Genomic DNA, 24,965 nt, shown 5'->3' with positions numbered 1-24,965 from the left:
GAACCTGGCATCCAACGCGACCATGTAGCGACGGACGTGCTCGTCCTCCTCCCTGACACGACGACGTACCACTTCCAGCGGGGTCGGCTCCCTCCGCACTGAAAGTGGCCCACGCGAACGCCACCAAAGGAGCTCCGGGTCGACAACAGGACCCGGGACCGGGTTCCTCACCAAGCGGCGCGCCCCTGAAGGTAGCACCTCCTAGTGCCAGCCCGGCAGAGCCCAGTCCTGGACATGCCTCCTCGGAAGCAGGACATCATCGTGAACGGGTCGACGGCGAGGATGTGGGCTGGCCATCGTTGACGTCGAGAACAAATTCTATATGTAAATATACCATTTTTAAAATGATTGGATTTTGATTTCTTATAAACAAATTCTATTTAGATACATTATAACTGCGCAGGTTTCCAACGCTCTCAGACCATCACAATTCGTGGTCGTTTGATCATCAATTCTGGGCATTTTTGGCCATCAGATGTGTTGTGAGTTGCATGTAATCTGACTTCCTTCGCTATTAACGACCGCTAACCGTCTGGGCCGCTGCTCTGGTCACTTTTTTGGGCATCTCAGATTACATTGGGCCTAATGGGCCTGTACCCTATATCAGTGTCGTCTACCGTAAGTGAAGCCATCGAACCCCTAAAAAAGTGAAGCCATCGCGTGGCGGCTCTTTCCATGGGTGACCGAGCTTGGTCGCGACTGATACGGGGGCAACGGATCCCGTAGTGACCGCACAGAGCCAGACGATGCGACGGAGTTGGTCCGAGCCTCCCGGACTGCATGTCGATGCTGGTACAGAGGAGGTGAAGCGGAGAGGGAAACTGACCCACCGGAGTTTTAGGGACAATCAATCGTCGGTTCTTGGGAGCACTAATCGCGGGTGATATGCGCCACTCGCGGTGGCGATTAATAGAGTTGTGCGTTTCTTTTTCCCATCCTGCAACTGCTTCAGTACATGCGGCTCTATATATTATTCATATCCCGGAGCTCGCCTCCAGCCTTAATCCCCTCCACCTCACTTGCACTCCTCCCATCAGTTTGCTGTCTTGATATCCCCGCATTTGTGATGACCATAACAATCTTCCTTTCCCCGGTGTTGGATTTGACGCCCCTCGCTGAAGGTTGTACTTGTAGCAGCAGAATGATTAATCTTTTATCACGCTCCAAATATGTGATGATTGGTTGTCTTGCTTCCCGTCAGTGTTGGATGCAACCGTGAATTCTTGTTTCCATTGAGCTGCTGCCTGGGTTGTTACCAAGCTAACAAAAGATGTCCATGGAATTCTCTGGTATCTGTGCCCATAGGTCTTACATTCAGGTTGTGTCATTGAAGAAGGCACAGAAAATATCAACTTCAGGCTTCGTTACCTGTAGTTTAGTGAGTTTTTCATTCTTGCAATTTTTTTTGTTTGAGACCTCAATAATAAGGGATTTTGTTTTACTGTGTTTCTCCTAAAAATTGTTATTATTATTATTTCAGTGAGCGTGCAGCAGAGCACATGTTTCTCAGGAAAGACGTATCTTTATGTATGCAAAGATACAACAGAATATGAAGATTGTAATTGCATCCTCACAGATGTGGTGGTTTTTTGCATTTTCAGTTTTTGATCCCTATAGCTGGGTTCAAAACTGCAAATGCTAGATGCGATTCAATGCTATATCCTATACATTATTGTAGTTACCTGCATATTCTTGTTGAAGAAGCTATAGTTGGTGCTCTGTCCTAGGTCAATACACAATATCATTATCTAGCTTAGTACACAATATTATTATCTGCTGGTTACTATACACAATATTGTTATCTAGCTTAGTACACAATATTATTATCTGTTAGGATATTACTTGCTACCGACAGTTGCCCTGTCCTTGCATAGTACACAATATTATTATCTGTTAGGCTATTACTTAATACTGACAGGATTATCTTTCATAAAAAGGAAAACGTCCGCCAAATAACTCATTGCACTCTATTTTAGCATTTTCATGGTTTATCTTTTCTTCATGTATTTACAGAAAAATTATATATCTATATCATAAAACATTTAAAATAGACGGGCGCAGCAACGCGCGCCATCAATGATCTAGTATGCAAATGTAACATAACAGATTCTCTTAACCATTAAGGGATTTAACAAAATGGCGCCATTCTGGATGAGTAGAAAATGGTTCATATTTTTCCTGATCTCATCTACCCTTCTATATGTCACGTTGTCTAGTGTTAGTGGATTCAAGAAAACCACGGCTTCATCATTAGCCGGAAGTAATAACCGCATAATGCTATGAAGCTCTCCAAAATTGTTTTGAAACAAAGTCCCAGATAGGATAATTAGTTTTTTGATATGAAGTTCAGCAAAAGCCTTCCGAATATCGCTATTTCGAAGGCCTTTGCTGAAATTCGTAAAAAAAAGCAAATTATTCTATCCGGAATTTCATTTCGAAACAATTTTGAAGAGCTTCGTGGCATCATACGCCTGTTACTTCCGGCTAATGATGAAGCAATGGATTTTTTTCAATACTTTGACAGACAACGTGACATATAGAATAATATTCTGTTAGCCCGCGGCCTATATAGGAGCGATCGGACCAGAATGTGCAAAACTAGGAAAAAGCAAACCCCATCCTTCCCAGCCCAAAGCAAAAAGAACAAAAAAAAACCCACGCCCCCACCCCACTGCCCCATCTTCATCCAGACCCCGATCCCCCGCTCCCAGCGCGCCGCCGCCGCCTGGCTCCCTCCCCCATCGCGCCTCCGCCGCCTGGCTCCCTCCCCGTCGCGCCTCCGCCGCCCGGCTCCCTCCTCTTCGCGGCACCGCCGCCCGGCTCCCTCCCCGAGCGCCACGCCGCCGCCCTGCTCCCTCCTCCAGCGCACCGCCGCCGCCCGGCTCCCTCCCCCAGCGCGCCGCCGCCGCCCGGCTCCCTCCCCCAGCGCGCCGCCGACCGGCCCCTCCCCCAGCGTGCCAGCGGCCGGCCCCTCCCCCAGCACGCCGCCGACTGCCCCATCTACCCTAGCGCGCCACCGCCGGCCCCCTCCCCCAGCGCGTCGTCGAGCAGCCCCTGGATGGCGCAACTCCGGCTGCACCATCGTGGTGGAGGCGCGGCGCCGTCTTTGAGATGCTCCATCAGCTGCTCCTCCTCCTCCTGGTATGCACAAGCTCCAATTCGTCGAGATGCTCCGTGGAGGTACTCCATTTTATGTTTTCAATTCATCTTATGAAAAAGCAGAACAAACTATGTGTCATTTTTGTCATTCACGCAAGTTCAGGCATACCTTCTGCACAAGTTCAAAATCTGAAGAAACAAATCTCAAACCAAGTTCAGAAACTGTTTCTTTCATAAATTAGTTGTTTTGGTTAATTCTGTAGTACATGTGTGTACTGTGATTGTAATTGTGGCTTGGAGTTGAGAAAAATATAACAAAAAGGTACATAAAAGAACCCAAAAACATTCGGTAGTTTCTGGAAGCCCAAAGTTCAGTTCAACATGTTTTCTATCATCAGCTCGTTAAGAACCCCAGAAACGGTTCAATGTGTGTGTTAAAAAAAATAGCTGGCTATATATAGAAAAAATTAGTAGCTAGGCAAAAAGAAGTTTGTATCAGTTCAGACTTGCCTGCACGGAAGGATAGAGGCCCTTGTCCCGTACGTTCAGGTTTGCATCAATGCTCCAGCCAACTCCATTATCTACTCAGTAAATGCTCCACTGCTAAATCCACTTGAAGTTTTGTCAGGTTTGGTGACTCCTCTCCCTTTCCCTTTTCATGTAATGCATTTAGGCCCACCAGACTCACATGACAACGCTGGCCGTCCACAGCCACCACCACAGGCCGTTCACAGCCACCACTCATGGCCGTCACAAAAAACACCCCAAAGTGCAGACCATACATGAGGACAAGGGCGAGGTATGTGCTTGTCTGTGTCAAGTGATTTGTGCCAGGCTTTCACCAAAAATTTACCTCGGTCCTCAGTTCTAACATGGCAATAATTTTCAATTGCAGGAGGAGGCAGCAGGAAAGAGCTAAGCGATCTTCAGTTCATGTTTGCTGCGATTTTCAGTCCAGCCGGCTTACTATTTCAGCACCAGGGTAACTAAAAAGCTCTGCGTCTGACAGAATATCTCTTGTTATAACTTTTAAATTTGTCTAGATGCGAGGAACAAAATCTCCAGCCAACTTTTTGCTTTGCTGATATAAATCAAGCTCTGTTTTGTTGTTGAGCAACAAAAGTATGTTAGCCGCAGGAGTTAAAAAATCAGCTGCTTTGAACTAAATCAAAATGTGTCACGCAAGTTCAGGTATACCTGCTGCAGGAGTTCAAAAATCTGAAGAAACGAAGCTCAACCCAAGTTTAAAAACTGTTTCCTTAATAAATTAGTTGTTTTTGGTTAATTTGTTGCTATGGACAGTAAAAAATACACACTGTTGTGTAGTGCATGTGTGTATTGTAATTGTAATTGTGGTTTGGAGTTCAGGAAAAGATAACAAAAAGGTTCATAGAAGAACCCAAAACATTTGGTAGTTATGTAAGCCCAAATTTGAGTTCAACGTGTTTTCTATCATCAGCTCATTAAGAACCCCAACGGTTCAATGTGTGTGTTCAAAAAAATAGTGTGGCTATATATTAAAAAATTAGTAGCTCGGCAAAAAAGAAGTTTAACCGATTCAGTGCAAGTTTTACTTCTGAAAACTGACATTGTTCATCATGTACTGATCCATTTCAACTGTGGATGTGTTTAAAAAAACTGATGTTCGGCATATACTTAAAATGCCATTAAAAAATGAAGAGTAAATAGCATCAGTGAGTTCTAGTACCTATATTGCAAAAGTTCATTGACAAAAAAAATATCAGTACAGTATGATGCTTCAGTTAGAAGATCACTGATGCTATTTGCTTCATAGTTTCTTTGTTGTTTCAACTTCTATTTTAACCTTTTCTTCTGTAAATTCTGCATCTTTTTTATTTATTTACAGACTATATGCATGATACTTGTACTGGAACTAGAGTACAAGTTTTAATTCCAGGCAAGTTTAATTGAAAATACTCTTAGTTTTAGAAATTGAAGAATTCTTTCAGGAAGAAATAGCCTTTTGAGCTACTATTGATGGCTAGCATTTGTGCCCCGAAGGTATTTGTGCTTATTCCTAAAAGAGAAAAAAATGCATTTCACTCACTTATGTTACTATGTTCTTTCTAGCACACAAGATGTTGTGTTAATCTGTATGAGAGCATAGGATGTCTAAATGCAGAAGTAGTTCCATAAAATGTCATTGTGTTAAAAGATGCACAAACTATTGTGTTTTTTGGTACCTCACGGCAGTGTGTAGCCCTTGTACGCCTTCTAAATACCGATGCATGTTTTTCTTTGGTACTTGTCTTCAGTACTAGTTTGGAAGGCCAGGAAGTTCTACTTCTGGCATCAGCCAACGGAGCATCGGTCGAAGAAGGCCGATGCGCCTTGTGCCAGCTCCGGGCATCGCCGGAGGCCCTACCTGTTCTTCCACCACCCCTGTGCACTCACCATCGAGCCTATCCATGCATAGCTCTAGTAGCCCAGCGTCACAATACACAGTGGCCGGTGGAGCAGCTCCCTCCTCTCAGCTGCTCAATGGCTTGCAGAGGCGTGAGATTGCTAGGAGTTCAACATGCAGAACCGTGCATGTCCATGTCCATGTTCCTCCTACATTTTAATCTGAAGGCAGTGACACCACTAAGGAAAAAGAAAATAATCAATATTTTCTGTAGCAATGCAATGGGCATTTGGCTCAGCAAATCTTACATTACTAGAGGTATCTTCATAATTTCTTTTACTGGAAAAAATACAAGTAGTGCAGCTTACCTCTTATGACCAGTACACAACCTTGAGTCAAATAGCAATATATGGAAAGTATGCCAACAGGTGGTTGCTATGAAGCTTGTGTGCCTGTACAACATGTGAAACTTTGTGGAAAGTTTTGTGACTTCATATGCTATGGTGGCAACTTTTGTGTGTCTACACATCTTTCTAAATCTTGTGGTAGTGTTAGATATTTCTATGTATTGATGAGCTTCAGGCTTGTCGTTGTTCATGCAGATTAATTCTTTGTTAATTACTATTGCAGATTCAGTAAATGTAGCCTTTGTCTTCTCACTGAAGTTTTATTGTGAAGATTTTTTAATGCACACCGAAACCAGATTGTCTGCTCCTACATGCGCATCATATGCATATTTTTCCATCAAGAAACCTCATCATATGTATATGTCTTCTAACTCTAGATTTTGATGATGCAAAGTTGTATGGGTGTACACATTTCTTATTTCTATTGCTATTGGTTCAAATGACCAATTGCTATAAGTTCCTATGTGTGTTAGAGAACAATAGTGTTTGGCCGGTTCAAGCTTTGCACTGGTGGAAATTTTTTTGTACCCTTGTGCGAAAGCACTTTATTTTCTGATGATTATTATTGTTGTCATGTGGGTGTGCTTGAACATTTGCTGTGCAAGAAAAAGGCCTGTGATTTTTGTGTTGTGGTGGGTGCTATGGATAATATGAAAATGTGCAGTCGGTGTGGTGTATATGTCATTCATCTAATGTGGAGCTGGTGTGTTGTATATGTCATTCATGTACATGTACTATATGTGTGGAAAATTTTCTGTCTATGATGATATGATTGTTACTTCTTCATAGAAGGTATACATGACCGTTTGCTGTGCATGCAAGAATGAAAGAAATGGTTTACATAAAAAACAATTAATCGGTACAAATTTAAAACAATGATCAGTTCAAAATGAAAAAAAATGGTTAGTTTGAATTTAAAAATCAGTTTGAAGTAAAAGCCATGATTAGATTGAATTCTGAAAAATGAATGATCAGTTCAAATTAAAGAGAATAATCAGTTTGGATTAAAAAAGTTGGGTGAATGTCCTACTACTTGCTAGCTTTGGCATTGTAAAAGCACAATAAGTTCATAATTAAAAAAGGTTGTAAGTTCAACATGACATCCCAAATGAGGTTGGGAAAAAAAGCTCAAACAAAAAAGAAACCCATGGAAAATCAAAAATGGTAAAAGTTCAAGTAGTAAATTGAGAGAAGTCCAAAGCACCGTTGAAAAAAAAATGGCGAGTTAAAAAAAGACACAAAACTTTTCTTTTTGAAAAAAATGTCATTCAGTTCAACGATATATACCATGCGCAAGTTCAGGGACGATGATATCATAAACCGTTGAAAAGTTATGAAGAAAACCGTACCCAAAAAATAGAGTAAATTCTAGTCTATAGAAACTTGCTCAGTACAAACTCATAAGGAGATCAGTACGAGTTCAAGTGATCAACCCCTAAACATTTTCTTTTAAAAAATCATTCAGTTCAACGATATAAATCATGCAAGTTCGAGAATGATAATACCATGAACCGTTGAAAAGTTACGAGGATAACCATACAGAAAGAACATAGTAAAGTCTAGTATGTGAAAATACGCTCAGTACAAAACCATACGGACATCCGTTCAAGTACTCTTTTTTTGGAACCTCTCAAAATTACTCTATGAAAAAATACATCACTACAAACGCACACGTAGATCAGTACAATTACTCTGTTTTTTCTGACGGAAAAACAGCACGACGTGTCCCACCATATTCCAAATTACTCTTCAACGGTTGCGAATTTGAGAAAACATTCAACACGACTAAGTTTCACATTTTCGATAACTTTCCAACGGTATATTATTTGTCCCATTTCGACAAACTTTTAAAAAAATCGCGTTCGAAATCAACTTTGACTGTATTCAAATTTGTTTTTAAACTGTAAGGAATTAGAAAAGACTTTCTATACGCAAAAGTTGCACATTTTCCTAGCTTTCCAACGCCATACCATGTGCGTCAATCCGACAAACCGTTTGCAAAAAACAGTGAAAAACATTTCGCCCAGAATTTCACTGTTTTTCAAATTACTTTTAAATTATATAGAATTTGGAAAAAGAATAGATATATGGAAGATGCAGATTTTCACAAGCTTTCCAACGCCATCTCATTTTCTCAATTCCGACAAACCGTTTGAAAATTAAGTCTAAAATACGATTCGTGTTTTCGGTTATGAAACGTTTTTTTTTCAAAATTGCTCTTAAATCATACAAAAACAAATTATAAGACTGTAATGTGGATGTCAAGAGCTTTCCAATGATATATTACACGCCCCATTTCAACAAAAAAAAATTACAAAAAAATTGAACTAAAGAAGACGATTTTTAACACCAACAGAAAGCATCAGTTCAACCGCTCGAATTTCATCAGTTCAACCGCTTGAATTCATCAGTTCAAGAAGGGTATATATATATATATATATATATATATATATATATATATATATATATATATATATATATATAGGGCTGGACTATTCTGTTACTAGTAACAGAATAATATTCTGTTACCCTGGCGCCCTACATAGGACGGGTTGCGTTTTTCTCCACCGGTACGCGAACAAAAAATGAATCTGGATCGGGTCAACCCACCCTGACCCCGAGTACCATCGTGCCCACCTTCCTCCGACCGCCGCGCCGCCATCTACCACCTTTCCCCGGCGGCCGCGCCTCCGGCCACCTTGCCCCTGCGGTTGCGCCTCCGGCCACCTTCCCCCTGCGGCCGTGCCTCTGGTCACCTCTCCCCCAGCAGCCACGCCTCCGGCCACCTTCCCCCTGCGGTCGTACCTCTGCTCACCTCTCCCCCGACCAACGCGCCTCCCGTCACCTCCCCCCGCCGCCACCACGATTTCAGCCACCTCCTTCCCTAATCCCCAGCGCGCCTTCGATCCTGCCGTCCCCGGCGCCCAAACACGCCACCTACCTGAGCCACGCCCCGCTTCCTCCTATCAGTCTCGGTGACGCTCACGCCCTCTCCCCGCACCTCACCTCCTGCCGGTGAAGCATAGCGGCCCAGCCCGGCGCGAGGCACTCGAGGCTCAGGACATGGCATAAATCTCGCGCGTCGACCATCTCTGAGGGAGGCGCTGCGACCACTGCCTCCTACCTTCTACAGCATGACGTGCCTCGCGCGGCCCTCTGAGCTCAAGTCCCGTCACCGACCGTCTGCTCCCGGCTTCGCTTACCTGTCTGTGCTTGACGGAATCGAGCTTTTCCATGGTTTTGCAGTCCAACTTCTAGCCCCACCTCCGGTCGCTCAATGAATCACGTGTAGGCCACCCCCGTGCTCCGCCCTTATATTCGGTTCGGCTGTTAGCTCCTGTTCCAGGTCCGGCATCCCCCCTGTACTTCCTCAATCTCTCAAAATTTGTTTGAAGCTGACTGTACTTATTCTGATACTCTGGTTAACCTTATGCTTGCAGCTGACTATACTTGTTCTGATGCTCTGAAGACCTTATGCATGCAGCTGAGTTGGACTGCCTCCTATTCAAATTCTTGCAACTTTCAATTATGTTTTGTTTGAAAGCTACTTACTGTAAAGTAGTATATGTGCTAGCATTTCAGTATAGCTTCCAAAAATATGTGGTTCAAGTTCTCAATTTGTTTAGAAGAAGATAGGACAGGAAATCTTGAATGGAAAGCTCATATGAGTGTGGATGGTTTGAGTAAATTGGTGACTGGTGGAGATCATTCATGTTGATTATTTTTGACAATAATGATAGGTCCACTAGAGAATTTGCGGATAACTTTTTAAGTAAAAAGATAATCTTTATATGGACACTTGGACTATAAACATTTGCTATAGTTCACCTTTAATAACTTTGCAAGTACAGAGATATCACCTAAATGTAATATGTAACTATGTGTTGCAATCTGAGCAATGGGTGTGTAAATTGTAGTCTCTGCATGCACAGTCGAGATGTGTTCAGTCCAACCCCATGGCATCAGGGAGGTCGAGTTCGTCGCGAGCAGCAGTACATGGTTGTCGGCTTCAACTTTCTTCCACCAAGGTGCTTTCACTCGGTGATGCAAGGATGGTAATCTTCTCCCTTGTGTGCTCTCTCTCTCTCACACTGTCTGTGTTCATGTTTACTACTGCTTCAATTTCTTTGTGATGCAAATGTTGCCGGCGAACATACTTTGTGTAGAAAAAGTTATGAAAAATCACATTTTCTGGTTGTGAAATTTTCCAAATTTGATCTAATCTAGCATTTCAACATGTATTGTATCATCAAAACACACTTCATATGCATTTTATATATGCATCAACATATACAGTCAGTACATCAGTTCATAATAAACAAAAACAAATGAAGATCAGTGCGTGTCCACCAAAAACAAATGAAGATCAGTGGTTTTCATTGCTGCTGGTTTTGTATCTCATGGTGGTTCGCAGGTATAAGATGGGATTTTCAAAGCTTTACATTGTTGTTTTGGTTTGTGGCACTTAGATGCTTTTGAAAAATGTTCTGCACATGTTTTGTTGGATTCAGTTCCTCCCAAAAAAGCACTAAAGGAGGTTAAAAAAGCATGGTTCTGCTTGCTTATGTCATTTTCCCCTTCATCGACAGAAAAACTAGTTCAACTGCAAAAGAATACATTAGTTCAATGTTGGAAAAATACCAGTTCAAAAAATAAATAAAATAACTTAAGTATACGCCATCATGAAGCGCTTGCCTTCAAGATTTATCTCTTGTTCTTATTTTTCTCTTTCCAGGTTTACGTTCTAGCATACGATTTTTTCTTATCAATTACTCCCTCAGTACAACTTCTGTATGCTCTCGTGTTCACAAATCTTTTAGTACTTTTTTTCAAAAAAATCTTGTAGTACTATGTAAAGCAAGTATGGCCAACACATAGTTTAGGTGTCGCGGTAGTACTCACTGTTGATGGTGGCCTTCTTTTGTTCCGCTACTACTTGCCACCTAGAGTAGTACTGCTACTACTTATCATGTTGATAAAACCTTGCGAATAGTACATCTATTTGATTAACAATTCTGTAGGGAGAAAAAGTTCACCAATATACGATCTCTAAGCTCAATATACCAAACTTTTTGTTTAGTAGTTGTCCCTCCTCAAGTTTATTTCTTGATGTACACATGATGTACAAATTCTTCTTTCAGTTCGGTTCAATTTATAAATTTCATTCAGTTCGCGCGAGGTGGAGATTGGGGCGCGGTGGGGTGTGGCCGTGTGTGTGGAGACGGCCCGCCGCAACGTCACCGGCCGGATCCCGCTCTTTAGTGTATGTTTTGTATGCTTTTCAGTTCACCTACTTAACAACTACAAGTCCAATTTCCTCCTTGTTCCCATGTTCTTCCTGTAGCACAACAGGTGTTATGCCTGTGTGGATAAAAAGAAGCATGTGTTCTTTTCTATTCTTACGAATGAACCCCCACTTCTGTTCTGTTTGAACTTACTTGGCATAAAAATTAGTATTTGTTCTACTATAAAAAAACATAAAATGAAATGTCTTGGTGCATGATCGAAGGTGCATATGGAAGCATCCCCATGTCAATTGCAAAGGTTTCCAGGATGTGAAATCCATACTTTTGGTTATGAACTAATGATGTATTAGTGCATAAACTGATGCAACACATATATTGTTTCTTTCCAGGCTACTCTAGATTAGAACAAGTTAAAAGTACTTAATTTCTCAATAGTCTGGTCCTCCTCACTAGATGTTATGTAGTACACATCTTTTTAATACAAATGTTTTAGAAGTTTCTTGTTGAACTTATCCCAATTAATATACCTGAACTTGATTATCTTTCTAACATGTACTTATACTGGTTTCATTAGATTTTGTGTTAGTGCTTGTAACACAATCAGTTTAGATCTCGATAGACCACAAGTTGAAGTTCAATAGTATTTCTAAATGCTGGTAGCAGTACTAGTATCTACAAAACTGTAACCTAAGAACTAAGCTTGCATCTTGTTACTTCTATGGAAGCATTGACCTCGTAATTTTATTGGACCAACCACTAACATAAGAATTATACATGGTGCTTAGTGTATTCTCTCAATCTTGGTTGTTCTTACAGTGCTTATAATCTTGACATCTTTGATGAATTCAGCCCGAACTGAAGCATGTCGGCAAGCCAGGCGTTGGGCTAACCACTGTCGTCTGTCTACCTCCTTCCCCGGTGAGCCCATGCTCTTCTGCTCTTGACGCTTGAGCTACCTGCAATTCTTTTCTCTGTTCGAAAATTCCAAAAGCACCAGTACTTTGTATCAGGATACACCATGTTATTTCTACAAATTTCCATTATGCTTGTATGTCCAAAATGTGTACATTTACTGCTTTTGATTTATTGTAGTGCAGAGAAGTTACCCAGTTGTGGGCTGACTTGGAGGCTCCTTCTCAACGTCGACACAATTGCAAGACCAATGTGCTACTGACCGCGCAAGCTTTCTCAAGGAGCTCGTGTCCAACGATACTGAAAGGAAAAATGGAGTGAAAGTGCTACTGCACCAGTTTTGAACTTCTTATTCAGTCATGCTATTACTGAGTGAAAAATGGAGTGAAAGTATATTGCAATTGATCTCTCTTAGACCCTGGCAATCCTCTATTTATCCTTTGTTTGCTTGTTTTTTGGTCTGTAATTCAAGAACTTTGACCTTCGTAATTCGGTTTTTGGTTAATTTATTATGCCCGTTACAAACCTTTAAATCTGAAGAGGCTTCTAATATATAGCAAGAAATGTGCAGTCGGTGTGTTGTATATGTCATTCATGTATGAAAATGTGCAGTCGATGTGGTGTATATGTTATTAATGTACATGTATTATGTGTGTGAAAAATTTCTGTATATGATGAGATGATTGCTACTTCTTTAAATAAGCTATACAAGACTGCTTGATGTGCGTGCAAGAATAATTTTTTTTAATTATTAATAGCATATAAGTTCAAAAAATAAAACGATGTCAGTTCGTCTATTGACTTGAGGAATATATGCTCAAAGAAAAAAAACATAACACATTTATTTGGTTAAAAAGTTTATTTTAGTTCAGCTACACGAACCATATAGATTCGATGATGATGGTACCATAAGTTCAGACAAGAAAACAAATATGACTTAAAACCAAAAACTTTCACTTCTATAAGGTCAAGTGCTATTAATGTGGCTGCTCCATGTAATTAGCCCATTTGTTGGGTGAATCTCCTACTACTTGCTAGATTTGTAATTATAAAAACACAATAAGTTCACAATTTAAAAAGTTGTAAGTTCAACATGACGTATCAGATAAGTTTTAGGAAAAAGCTCAAACAAAAAGAAACCTCACGGAAATTCAAATGGTAAAAGTTCAGGTCGTGGAATGAGAGAAGTCCGGAACAAAGTTGAAAAATTTGTAGAGTTGGAAAAAACACAATACTTTTCGGTGGTCCGTTCGGAATAAAAGAAATGACAGAAATTCAAATCGTAAAAGTTCAAGCAAAAGGAAACGCCATGCAATTCAAATGGTAAAAGTACAATTCGAATTGTCGGGTGAGTTCAAACTAGAAAGACAGATAAGTCCAAAACCTGCACAGCAAAAAAGTTTCACCTGCGAAAGAAAATGTGGCACTTCCACATGAAGTTAATAAACAAGGGTTTGAAAAAAAAGAATGTTTATACAAAAAAGTGCTCAAAAGTTCAATTACTCTCTGTGTGAACGTTCATACACTCTGTTTCCAAAAGCGAGTGCACATTTTACTAGGAAAAAACTTGGGTAAGTTCAAGGACAGAAAAAACCGAAACTTCAAAATCGACAAAATAGCAGAGAGGAATACAAAGTAAAGTCTTGTTGTGAAAGCAATGAGCAGTGCAATGCAGAGGAAGGCCTGGACATAAACGGAGAGGACAGTCTAAGCTGTTGTGCCTGAACTAGGCCTTGACAAGAATAGCTAAATTCAGTAACACATACACACCTTGTAGCCACACATGCCTGTCATGCTGCCGGCAGACATCTTGGCTGAGCAGGGGCCCGCTGTCCACCGGCAATTTCTCCTCTTTCCTTTTCTTAGTTTTTCCAGAGAAACAAAGAGAGCGGATGAGAGAAAGGGTAGCAGGCCACCGTCGATCCATCCCTTGCTAGTCGCTACCCGCACCCAGTCATTGGCATAGCCTGCCTCTGGCTGTCGCCGATGCACTCTCGGCTCCGATTTCATCCCCACCCACCGTCTCTTGGTCGCATCTGTCTGCACAACATTGCGGTGTGCCACCGCTTTCTTGCAAGGGGTTCGGCCGACAGCCGCGAGAAGCCACCGTCTACTGCATCCTCTATCCCATCCCTAACTCTCTGCTTCCCCTCCCCTTTCCAAGCCTCTCTCCTTCTTCCCACAAGATCGACATCCCTGATGGGATGGCCACTGAGTCACGGAGGGGCAGTCGATGGCGGTGGATGAGGAGATAGACGCCACAATCACTGCACTCCATCACTTCCTACCTGCATCCCTCCTTCCTTGCAAGTCGACGGTGCCATCATGTTGGAGACGACTGTTGGTCTTGCGTTTCTCGGAGCTCTTCTCCTGCCTACTACGCGCTGGATCCGCGGGGATTTAATTTGACCGTGGCGCCCTTGATGCCTCGCAATTCAGCACGTTACCTCGCCCGTGCCTGCTACTGATGCGACCATGTTGATTTGAGCCGAGGCGCGAGTAGCGCGGCGGAGATGTTGAGCGTGGGGATGAGCCCGTGGTGAGGCTAAGCTTCATGGCGATCGCTGTGTACACCATGCTGATGAGCAGCGCCGCCACCATCCCACGGACCGTCACCTGCTCACGCCACGGCGGCTCCCCCGCCGCCGGCTCCAACTCCATGTCCGACGCGCCGGCCTCGCGCGGCGTCTTGTCGATCTCGCCGGACGCGCCCAGGTCGTGGCGGTCCATTTCGGCGCCCACGAAAGCCCTCAGGGCGAGCAGCTCGAGCTCCTCGACGGCGACAGGGGCTGAGGCAACTACGCCGCGGGGATGAAAACGCCATTAGCCCAATAACACAGGTCCAAACTGAGAGCATCAATTCATAAAAGAGACGATCAGTTCGACAAAAATGAGAGCATCAGTTCAACCCCTCGAATTCGTCAGTTCAAGAAGGGTAACAGAATAATATTCTGCTACGCGTAACAGAATAGCCTATATATATATATATATATATATATATATATATATATATATATATATATATATATATATATATATATATATATATATATATATATAGGTAAATTATCTGGGACACCTAGGTGCCTGGGCACCTTGGTCATTCAATGTTTCACTTTCCAAATAATCTATGCATGCACTAGCACCTTCAGGGTCATTTAATGTTTCACTTTCCAAATAATCTATGCATGCACTAGCACCTCCACGCCAATTGATTGCCTTCCAAAAACATCACATGCTAACTAATTTGAATCTCGTACGCTGCCTCCCGAACATGGACATTGTTATACGTACCGCATATTAGCACGTACATACACTAGCTATTTTCTACCTATAAATATGGTATGCAGATAGCTGAAAATATTTTGAATGTGCACATTTTTTTGTATATATACCTATAAATATAGTATTTGCGAGTTTGCAAATTTTTTAGTACCCAAGATATTCTCAGGTACGCCTATACCTAATATATTTTTGGGTATGTGCGACTTATTAATACGTACATACAGTAGCTTATCTACATATAGCAAACTTGAAATGATGTACTCATTTACCCTTTTAAGTATGTTTATATATTTTTAATACAAGAAACCTGAGAATACATATTTTTTTAATAAGAGGATAAATGTATGTACTCTAGATACCTCAGACAACAGAAATATTAAGTTCCTAAAATTGAGATATATGACATATCGGAAAATGTGATATCCAAAGTAAAATATGTATATATCAGACTAAAAATTTGTGATATACAATATACCGAATTTTTTTAGTTCCACATACATCAAATAATATACCCAATGTTTCTGTACATGTATATACCCCGTATGTAAATGGTACGAAGATGTTGTAGGTAACTAGTCGAACTATATACCCAAAGTAAATTACGTATATACCTATCTATGTATATACCTGGCTAAAAATTTGAAATGTACGACAGACCGGAAATTGATAGTTTGACATAGATCAGTAGTACACCCGAATGTTTCTGTACTTGTATATACCCGGCTATGTAAACCGTATGAAAATATTGTAGGTATCCAAGTATATGGACATACCTCAAATCATATACGTATGAAAATAAAATGTCCATGTACCTAAGTAGGTGGACATTTACATTGTTTAGTATATATAATCATGAGGCATTATTTTCAAGTTTTCCTCTCTCCTAATTATATACATGGAAGGATGAAATGTATGTCATTTATTTTGCATGCCAAAAAAATGTTACCATGCATGGCATGGGCTAATAATACCCATTTATGATTAGCGTTGTCATTGTTTCCAAATAAATATACCCGTTAATTTCAATATCCATATAACAACACGAATCTAAATGCAATCTAACGGTGCAGAGGTAAGGAGCCTGGGCACCTAGGTGTCCTATATATATATATATATATATATATATATAGTTATTCTTCACCCCCTCTATTTTACCATCAATGCATCGTAATTTTACGTTCCGTAAATTTTTGTCTTATTTCCGACGCAAAAAAGGACCGTAAGAAAATATATAATCGCCGTAAAAAATATTTTATGTTATGTAAAATTACAAACATAAAAACATAGTCTAAAATACACATAAACTGTAAATTTTCTTGTCTTATGACCTATATTTTTATTTTCTTATGTCAAATTTTACGTAGTGAATCAATAGGAATGTAACTATTTGAATTCGAAATGTAATTTAATTATGAAATGATCGTAAGATTACCTCGGATAAAGAATAACTTATTCTGCAGCCTGGGTGATGAATAATAACACTATATATATATATATGTGAGATTAGAAAAAAAAATTGGATCAACTTGTGCACATCCATAATGTGGGCATTCTTGATAAATCTATGTTAAAAGTCAAACTTTGACATATGACGATCAAATATCGTTGCATATGTCAAAAATCAAACTTTGACATATGATATCTAGCTATCTAATTCATCTAACATTAATATATATATATATATATATATATATATATATATATATATATATAGCTAATTCATCTAACATTTTGACAAAGGTATAAAAAACTAATTCATCTAGCATTAATTAATATATCTAATTCATCTAACTAAAAATATAAAAAACTAATTCATCTAACATTAATATATCTAGCTAATTCATCTAACTTTCGACACTAATCTAATTAATTCATCTAAAACCTTTGACATTTATATATATCTAGCTAATTCGTGTAACATTTCTATAGCTAAAAGTTTAAAAAACTATAAAAACAAACTAAAAACTAAAAATATAACATCTAATTCATCTAAGTGTGTGTGTGGGCTTGGGAGAGGGCGGCCGACCATGGTGGGTGTCTCACAGCGGGGCGGCGACGAAGGGACGGCGACGGCCGGTGCAGCGATGGGGGCGGCGAGTTGACAGGGACGGGCCAGGGCGGCGACGGGGACGGCGTGCGACGGGGGCGGTGACGGGGGGGGGGGGGTGGCGACGATGTCGATCGAAGAAGCAGAGGAGACGAACAAGAGAACAAGAAAGTGAAAATTTCATAAGTGTTGTATATATAGGAGGAACCTTTAGTCCCGGTTGGAGCCACCAACTGGGACTAAAGGTCGAATTTAGCCAGGCCAAGTGGCGGGAAGCGACCACCTTTAGTACCGGATCGTGGCTCCAACCGGTACTAAAGACCCCCCCCCCCTTTAATACCAGTTGGATCCACCAATCGGTACTAAAGAGGTGCGCTGGCGCAGGTGCGGTGCGGCCAAGTTTAGTCCCACCTCGCTTGCCGAGGGGCGCCCGCACCAGCTTATAAGCCCCGCCGCGGCTGCTGTCTCGAGCTCCTCTCTAATGCAGGCCTTTTGGGCCTACCTCTACTATGATGCCCTGTTGGGCCTATTGGGCTTGCGGGCCTGCATCCTGGCCCAACTACAGGTTGGGTTTCTAGTCGTATGCAGGCCGCTGTGGCCTAGTAGGAGGGCTTATTTTTATTTTCTGCTTTATTTATTTATGAATTTTTTTTTGCTGTATTTAGAGTTTCTTTGTGAATATTTTTTCTTTAGGTACAAAAAATTACAAACTTTCAGTTAGTGCCAGTAGTTTTCGAATTTTAATAGTTTAAATTTGAATTATTTAAAATTTGTGTGAATCACTAGTTTGTGAATAACTTTACTTTAAAAATAGATTTTTCAGTGATTCTTTTTTCTTATGTTTAGTATTAGTGTGTTTTATAATTATATTCAATTTGGTAATACTTCGGTTATTTAAAGAAATGAAATGCCTTTGTAACAGATGAGTTTTCGTCCAAAACCTTGATACTTCGAAAGAGATTGTCCATTTTGTACACGAAGTGCATCCAGTTTTTGCCGTAACCATCTCCACTTTTTTGCACATGCTATGTGGGTGAAATGATGATACCATGCCAACTTTCAACCTTTTCAGAGTTCATTTGTAGTGCTTTTCAATTTCAGGGTCATTTAGCTCACAAAAATCAGTAAATGCATGAAAAATAGCAAATGAAGTCAGAAAGAGTTGAAAGTTGATGACGTGGCTTTGAATGGTGCATACTGAATGCACAAAAAGTCTGGAGTTGTAATAAGTTTAAAAAATGAAATGCCTTTGTAACAGACGAGTTTTCGTCCGATACCCTGATACTTCGAAAGAGATTGTCCATTTTGTACACGAATTGCATCCAGTTTTTACCGTAACCCTCTCAACTTTTTTGCACATGCTATGTGGGTGAAATGGTGATACCATGCCAACTTTAAACCTTTTCAGGGTTCATTTTTTAGTGCTTTTCAATTTCAGGATCATTTAGCTAAAAAAATCAGTAAACGAGCTGAAAAATAGCAAATGAAGTCAGAAAGGTACACGTTTGTCCGAAGGACAAAAATACACGTTTCAAATGCCAAAACACATAAGCACCCTAACTATTACGAAGATTCCCTATGATTTGTCCAAAGTGGGACTTTCCAGATATATAAGTCCGGAAACTCACTAGAGAAGAAACTATGATAGTGAAGCCGGTCACATCCCAGAGTGGGATCTTTGAGTGTGAAACATTTTCTTCGCTTGTGTCCCTTTGCACCGTAACCATGGACAATCTTCATCATTTAACTGGATGCTCGGGTCAATATTCACTGTGAAGGGAGCAATTTCATGAAACTTTTCATAATCTTCTAACATGTCTGCCTTGTCATCCTCTCCCATGATGTTTCTTTTCCCTAGAAGAACTATGTGGCACTTCGGCTCATCGTATGATGTATTTGCTTCCTTTTCTTTTCTTTTTCTCGGCTTGGTAGACATGTCCTTCACATAGAAAACTTGCGCCACATCATTGGCTAAGACGAATGGTTCGTCTACGTACGCAAGATTGTTGAGATCCACTATTGTCATTCCGTACTGCGGGTCTTCGGTTACCCCGCCTCGTGCCATATTGACCCATTTGCACTGAAACAAAGGGACCTTCAAATCACGTCCATAGTCAAGTTCCCATATCTCCTCTATGTAACCATAATATGTGTCCTTTCCCCTCTTGGTTGCTGCATCAAAGTGGACACCACTATTTCGGTTGGTGCTCTTCTTATCTTGGGTGATCGTGTAAAATGTATTCCCATTTATCTCATACCCTTTGAAAGTCATTATATTCAAAGATCGTAACCGGGACAGCAAGTACAAGTCATCTTCAACAACGTCGTCATGCATGGCATGTGTCTGCAACCAACCGGCGAAAGTCCCTGTTTGTTCACATGTAATCCAGTCGTCAGACTGCTCCGGGTGTTTGGAGCGTAGAATATTCTTGTGTTCCTCCATATACGGAGCCACCAAGGAGGAATTTTGTAGAACTGTGTACTGTGCTTGCGTGAGAGAATGCCTGTCCATACATATTATTTGTTCCGGTCCTAGCATGTCATTTCCACCCAGTCTGCCCTTATGCCACGATTCAGGAACACCAATCGGCTTGAGGTCAGGAATAAAGTCAATACAAAACTCAATGACCTCCACATTTTCATGGCCCTTGGAGATGCTTCCTTCTGGCCAAGCACGGTTATGAACATATTTCTTTGAGACTCCCATGAACCTCTCAAAGGGGGGCATATTGTGTAGAAATACAAGACCTAGAACGTTAATCTCTTCGCATAGGTGAATTAGGACGTGCGTCATGATGTTGAAGATGGATGGTGGGAACACCAACTCAAAACTGACAAGACATCGCACCAAATCATTCTCTAACCTTGGTATGATTTCTGGATCGATTACCTTTTGAGAGATTGCATGGAGGAATGCATATAGCTTCACAATGGCTAATCGAACGTTTTCCAGTAGAAGCCCCCTCAATGCAACCGGAAGAAGTTGCGTCATAATCACATGGCAGTCATGAGAATTTCGGTTCTGGAAATTTTTCTCTACCATATTTATTATTCCCTTTATATTCGACGAGAAGCTAGACAGGACCTTCACACAGAGCAGGCATTCAAAGAAGATTAACTTCTCTTCTTTGGTAAGAGCGTATCTGGCATGACCGTGATGTATGTCGTCTTTTCCATGCATACATTGCTGGTCCTCCTGTGCCTCCGGTGTATCTTTTGTCTTCCCATACACGCCCAAGAAGCCAAACAGGGTCATGCAAAGATTCTTCGTCATGTGCATCACGTAGATTGCAGAGCGGACCTCTAGGTCTTTCCAATAGGGTAGGTCCCAAAATATAGATTTCTTCTTCCACACGGGTGCGTGTCCATTAGCATCATTCAGAATAGATTGTCTGCCAGGACCCTTTCCAAAGATTACCTTCAAATGCTTGACCATATCATGTACATCATCAACAGTACGGTGGCGAGGCTTCGTCCGGTGATCCGCCTCACCTTTGAAATGCTTGCCTTTCTTTCTTACGGGATGCCTGCTCGGAAGAAATCGATGATGGGACTATCGTTGACGGCGCCCCTTCCCCCTCCCTCGCGTCGTCTCTTCCGAGGCGACCCGGGGCAACCCTAGCCGCCACAGCCGCGCCCCTCCTCCCCCTCCTTACTCTTCGCCACCGCCTGAGGTGTACTCCGATGCGCGCGCTCGACACCGATGAAGGTGGCGGTGGGGATTCAGCGGCTTCTCATCTCGGGCAGGGCCTCGGCACGCGGGGCGGCGGCCCCGGCAGGTGAGGGTGGGGTGGCCCTGGCGGCGGGCCGCCCTGCCGATGCGAGCTCGACGCCCCCTCGGTCTCGCGGGTGACGAGGTGGCAACGGTCGGAGGTTGCTGGTGTGCATCCCTCCCCGCAGGTATGCCACTTATGAATCCCATCCCCTCCGCCTTGATCTGCTCCTTCCTTCACCAGATCTGGGTCCTGGTGGCTTAGGCCGCTGCTCCTGGTTGCTGGCTGCGCGGATCTCGTCGGACGGAGTTGGATCCGGGGGAAACCCCTGGCCAGCGCAACGGTCATACCAAAGGCGACGCCTTGGGCGTCGTTCCCCTCCTTGGAGGCGGTGGTGTGGATCCTCCCCCCTCCTTCCCTCCCCTGCTAGGTGAAAGCCTAAGTCCCCTGCTTCGGGCGGCGACGACATGTCCGTGTCGTGTTCCTTCTTGGAGGCACCGTCCGAGGATTGCAGGGGCGGCAAGAGAGTTTGGTTGTGGGTGTGATGGTGGCGGGAGACAGCTTGGATTGGTCTTCATAGGATGCTGGTTGGAGGGTCCCTAACGAGGTCGCCGGTGGGTCGATGCCCACGAGCCTAGGCAAGAGGGGATCGGATTCCCCTCTTCGGCGACAACGATATACCATTGGTGGGAGCATTGTGCTCCGGCGAATCCAGCGTTGGCCTTTGATCTACTTATCGCTGCTTCCCTTGCTTCTGCGACTGTGGCCGGCAGCTCTCGCCCTTTGGTGCGGCTGAGCCGCAGACGACGATGGTGCTTGTTTGTAGTGTGCCCTGGGCCTGCGGTCCTGCTCTAGTCTCTTCTCCCTGCATCTTGGAGGCCATCCATTTGGGTTCTGGGGTGAACCAAGCTGCCGTCTGCCGGTACGGCATCCTTCGAGCCAAGATGAAGGGGTAGGGGCCCTTTGCAGAGGCACTAACAGATGGTGGTCTGGTCCATGGCTGGCTCCGAGGGTGGCTGTGATCACGAAGCTTGCACAGTGGTGCATTCCTCCCAAGACCCTAGTTTTGTTCTGTTGGTGTAGGTCGTCTAGTAGGGTGTTAGTAGCAGCGTGGCGATGCCTTGGCTCACTCTGATGCTGCCTTGAGTTGTTTTGCTTGAGTTCCTTGTATCCGTCGCTCAGTTTCCTTTTCTTTGCGTTGTAAGCGGTTGTCCTTGTAATCCTGGCCGGTTGATGGCTTTGTTAATTCAAAGTCGGGCTCTTCTTGAGCCTTCGTTCCAAAAAAAAGAAATCGACGATGTCCCACATACACATTCTTCTTACAATTATCCAAATATATACCGTCGGTATCATCCAAACAATGCGTGCATGCGCAGTATCCCTTGTTAGTCTATCCTGAAAGGTTACTGAGAGTAGGCCAATCATTGATTGTCATGCCCAATATGCGATACTATCCTAAAGACACTCGAAGGTCCCACCAAGGATAGAACCGCATATTGACACGCTTTTGCAAGGTGGATATCATTACATCGATCCATTACATAATAGATGGGGATACATACAAGGCATACCAATGCCGCAAGAAAACATCAATACAACATACATAAAACAACATCCGACTACGGATGAATCACAAACAGAAGCTCAAACGACATCCACCCTGCTAGCCCAGGCTGCCGACCAGGAACCTAACCCAAGATCGACGGCGAAGAAGAAGAAGAACTCCAACATAGGCAAACATCGCTCTCGCATCATGATCATCGCATAACATGTACCTGCAACTGTTGGTGTAGTAATACGTGAGCCATGAGGACTCAGCAATCCCATTACCATGGGTATCAAGACTAGCAAAGCTTCATGGGTATGGAAGGGGTAAAGCGATGAGGTTGAAGCAACGACTAAGCAAAGTATGGTGGCTAACTTATGAGTACAAGAGTAAGATGAGAAACTACGCAAACGGTCGCCAACTAGTAATGATCAATAAGTGATCCTGAACTACTTACGGTCAAACATAACTCAACATGTTCTCTTCTCGAACTTCCCCAAAAAGAGACTATCACGGTTACGCAACGTGGTTGGTGTATTTTAGATTGAGTTCACTTAAAGTCCTCTACAATCGGATATTAACAAATTCCCATCTGCCACATAACCGCGGGCACGGCTCTCAAAAGTTTAAACCCTGCAGGGGTGTCCCAACTTAGCCCATGGCAAGCTCACGATCCGCGGAGACAATCCTCCATCGCGGGACACCCGATCAGACTCGGAATCCCAGTGCACAAGACATTTCGACAATGGTAAAACAAAACCAGCAAGACCTCACAATGTGTCGAAAAATCCCGATTGGAGCCGCACGTATCTCGTTCTCAGGGCACACCGGATGGGCCAAACGTCGGGTTGGCTGAGACCCTGGTTGCCCAGGGGGTGCCGGACATCGCCCGGTTTGGACCAACACTCAGAGGAACACTGGCCCGGGGGTTGATTAAAAATCCACGGGGGCCGGCAAGTCCCTATGCAAGTTTTAGTTGTTATTAGGCAAATGGTAAAACCAATGTTGGGCCTTCCTGGAAGAGTTTTATTCAAAGCGAACTGTCAAGAGGGTCCCATACCCCTCATCGTGTTAGGGACACAAAATCAAGGAACATAACACCGGTATGACGGAAACTAGGGCGACAAGAGTGGAACAAAACACCAGGCATAAGGCCCAGCCTTCCATCCTTTACCAAGTATATAGATGCATTAATTAAATAAGAGAATATTATGATATCCATGTCCCAACATGGAACAACCTGCAATTGCACCTGCAACTAGCAACGCTATAACAGGGGTTGAGCAAAGCGGTAACATAGCCAAACAACGGTTTACTAGAAATGGTAAAAAGGTTAGAGGCTATCATGGCAATTGGGAGGCTTGATAAACAAGTGGTAGGTAGCGCGACATATCAATAGCATCGAGACAACTAGCATAGCAAAGATAGTAGTAAGATCCAAGGTGACGGTCAGCTTGCCTAAAATTCCGCTAGGAAGAAGAACGAGTCCATGAAGAAGATGAAGCCACGTAGTCGAATGAATCCTCACAATCGCAACAAAACAGGAACTATCGAGAAGGTGCACAACCGGAAAGAAGCAAACAACATGGTAAACACAGAACACATAAACAAGACATGACGCTCAACCAAGTATGATGCATGACAAGGCTACATGATGCTACTCATGGCAAGAGATGATGCATACAAGAGCAACACATCAAAGCAAGTTTAAATGAGGCCGGAGACAACATATAACAATTTCGATAAGTCCTCATATGAAATTTCGAAATTGGTCCTGATCTGATTAGAACACAATGTTGAATTTGTTAAACATCAAGTTAAAGTGCACCAAGATGATCTACACGGTTTTCTAGTCAAGTTACCTATAAAGTTCGTTTAATTCGGAGCTACGGCCTAGAAGATATGAGCAAAACAAGTTAAACATGTCATTGATGAGAAATGCATACAAACAACATTACAAACACTCCAAAACATGGATACAACATGGCAAGATGAAACTATATGCAAAACCAAGCAAGTTTCATATAGAGCATGCACAACACGGAGCAACGGTTCAACACATACACTCAATACAATTTTCAAACACAATCTGCCCAAAACAGCAACTAAGCACTTTGCAATCAAGGAAACAATATGCTACAAGAATTATATGGGCATAAACTTGCTATGCACTCAAAGTACAGATTACATGCTTCAAATATCATTAAGTTTCAAGTTCATAGGAATTACGATTAATGCAAGATGATCAATGCAAAATGCAACTTAATAACACATATTATACTTAGTGAAAAACATGGCATACATGTGAGCAGGAATAACATGTTGACATGTTGGTGGCATGAAAC

The 24,965-nt window shown here is 42.4% G+C and overlaps 1 protein-coding gene across 1 annotated transcript; it reads left to right on the top strand.

Moving 5' to 3' along the window:
* The first annotated feature begins 585 nt into the window (after positions 1-585).
* On the top strand, positions 586-6,559 carry LOC123153360 (protein TRACHEARY ELEMENT DIFFERENTIATION-RELATED 7A). Its single transcript, XM_044572517.1, has 4 exons — positions 586-618; positions 2,603-3,180; positions 3,773-3,898; positions 3,995-6,559. The coding sequence occupies exons 1-3, from the start codon at positions 586-588 to the stop codon at positions 3,789-3,791; spliced, it is 630 nt and encodes a 209-aa protein (XP_044428452.1). The 3' UTR covers positions 3,792-3,898; positions 3,995-6,559.
* The last annotated feature ends 18,406 nt before the right edge of the window (positions 6,560-24,965 follow it).

Source organism: Triticum aestivum, chromosome 7A (assembly GCF_018294505.1).
Source record: "Triticum aestivum cultivar Chinese Spring chromosome 7A, IWGSC CS RefSeq v2.1, whole genome shotgun sequence".
Classification (NCBI taxonomy): domain Eukaryota; kingdom Viridiplantae; phylum Streptophyta; class Magnoliopsida; order Poales; family Poaceae; genus Triticum; species Triticum aestivum.
Note: the sequence above shows the minus strand (reverse complement) of the source record. Positions and strands in the feature narration are given on the sequence as shown.

Bases quoted from the DNA above. Each gene is read 5' to 3' on its own strand.
- LOC123153360 (XM_044572517.1), top strand. From the start codon at position 586: ATGGGCCTGTACCCTATATCAGTGTCGTCTACC. The intron at 619-2,602 runs GTAAGTGAAGCC...GTGCAAAACTAG, and splicing joins CTATATCAGTGTCGTCTACC to GAAAAAGCAAACCCCATCCT.